Below are 1,927 nucleotides of genomic sequence, written 5' to 3' on the forward strand. Positions count from 1 at the left end.
ATTACACACCACGCCTCACCTGTCGCACCTGCCAGGTGTCAGCCTCAGCAGCCTCAGCGTGTCTCCCTCCATCCTGAGCAGGCAATTCAGTTCTAACCTCTGGCTGCTCCAAATTAAGCCGCGGTAAACGTCCTGCCACCTACACTCCTAAGATAGTGCTCATGGGAACGTCTGTATTTCCATGTTACCAGGAACGGACTCCCACCCCCAACGTCAGCTCGTGTCTGCTTTCGTCAGTATCCACTATTTCTCACCATCCTTATATTTTGTGGTAAGTTTCCTCCATAGTCCTGGTGGTCAGCTGCAGCAACCCTTCCCATATTCGAGCTCCTGGTAAGTGCGCAGTGGGCACGCCATAGTGTGTCCTTTGAGACCACGCTGCGGGCCGCGGTATGAGCAACTTCTGTTTCTTTTACAGCAGCTTACTTCTCAGACTGGTGACGGCCTCAGGTGCACGCCGGGCAGTAACCGGGCTGCCTCCCAGTCTCGTCCTGTAGGTGACTGTGTAAAGTTCAGTGTTGGTTTCTTTTCGCTTATGCTCCTTGAGCGCAGGCTTTCAATCACACACACACACTTCCTTCCGTTCAGTGTGAACTCCCCGGTGTGCGTGACATTTTATGTTAGGTATTTGGCCTCACAGTGACCACATGATGCCCTGGGACCTGGCAATCACTAATGGCCGCTCGCCTGCGTTGAAGGCATTCAGAGCATTCAGTGGGTGTGGATTTTCTGGTGTCGGATGTGGTGTGACTTCTGGCTGAAGGCCTTGCCACACTCGCTGCACTGGTACGGCTTTTTTCCTGTGTGGATCCTGAGGTGCAAGGCCAGGGTGGAGAACTGCGAGAAGGCCTTCCCGCACTCGTTGCATCCGTACGGCTTCTCGCCCGTGTGGCTCCTCACGTGCACGGTGAGGGACGAGCTCTGGGAGAAGGCCTTGCCGCACACGTTGCACTCGTAGGGCTTGTCGCCTGAGTGGATCCTCACGTGCACGATGAGCGACGTGCGCTGGGAGAAGGCCTTGCCGCACTCGTTGCACTCGTAGGGCTTCTCGCCCGTGTGGATGTTTTGGTGCTTGATGAGGTACTTTTTCTGGCCAAACGCTGTCCCACACTCGCCGCACTTGAAGGGCTTCTCCCCGACGTGAATCTTCTCGTGCTCCGTGAGGTTGGACTTGCCGCTGAAGGTCTTGCCGCACTCCTTGCATATGAAGGGCTTCTCCCCGGTGTGCGTCCGCTGGTGCCTGATGAGGTTGGACTTCTGGATGAAGGCCTTGCCGCAGTCTTTGCACTCGAAAGGCTTCTCGCCCGTGTGGATCTTCTGGTGGGTGAGCAAGTTCTCCTTCTGGCTGAAGGACTTCCCGCAGTCAGCGCACGCGAACAGCTTCTCCCCAGAGTGCGTGCTCTGGTGCTTGACCACGTACTGCTTCTGGCTGAAGGCTTTCCCACACTCGCTGCACTCAAAGGGCTTCTGCCGGCTGTGGAAGCGCGCGTGCTCGGCGAGGCCCGCCCTGTGGCTGAAGAGCTTCCCGCACACCTCGCAGGCAAAGGGGCTCCCCCCACTCGCGGCCCTCTGCTGGCCGAGCTGGGACATCTGAGTGCAGGCTTTACCACAGTCACAAGACGTGGCTCCAACAGGAAAGTTTTGACGAATGAAGGTTTACTCTTGGCTGAGATTTCCACATTTCTAACCTTCTAAGACTTCTGTGTTTGACCTCTTGTCCGAATGCAGACTTAAGTGACAAACTCTAAGTACAAACCTTTCTTCCCAGTGTAAGTTTTACCAATAGTCAATGCTGTTTTTGCAAATGTCACTAGTCTTTCTCCAGCATGAATTTTCTGACGTTGAGAGAGCTGTCATCCGGCTAAGGGCTCCTCACTCTTCCTTACAGACACGGGGCCTCCGCTCAGCATGGCCTCTGTGGTGCGGG

At 55.6% G+C, this 1,927-nt stretch overlaps 1 protein-coding gene across 1 annotated transcript; it reads right to left on the reverse strand.

Moving 5' to 3' along the window:
• Positions 1 to 647: 647 nt before the first annotated feature.
• On the reverse strand, positions 648 to 1,666 carry Znf146 (zinc finger protein 146). The gene has a single exon (XM_051162739.1). The coding sequence runs from the start codon at positions 1,588 to 1,590 to the stop codon at positions 712 to 714; it is 879 nt and encodes a 292-aa protein (XP_051018696.1). The 5' UTR covers positions 1,591 to 1,666; the 3' UTR covers positions 648 to 711.
• Positions 1,667 to 1,927: the final 261 nt, after the last annotated feature.

The sequence above is a fragment of the Acomys russatus genome, chromosome 19 (assembly GCF_903995435.1).
Source record: "Acomys russatus chromosome 19, mAcoRus1.1, whole genome shotgun sequence".
NCBI classification, from domain to species: Eukaryota; Metazoa; Chordata; class Mammalia; order Rodentia; family Muridae; genus Acomys; species Acomys russatus.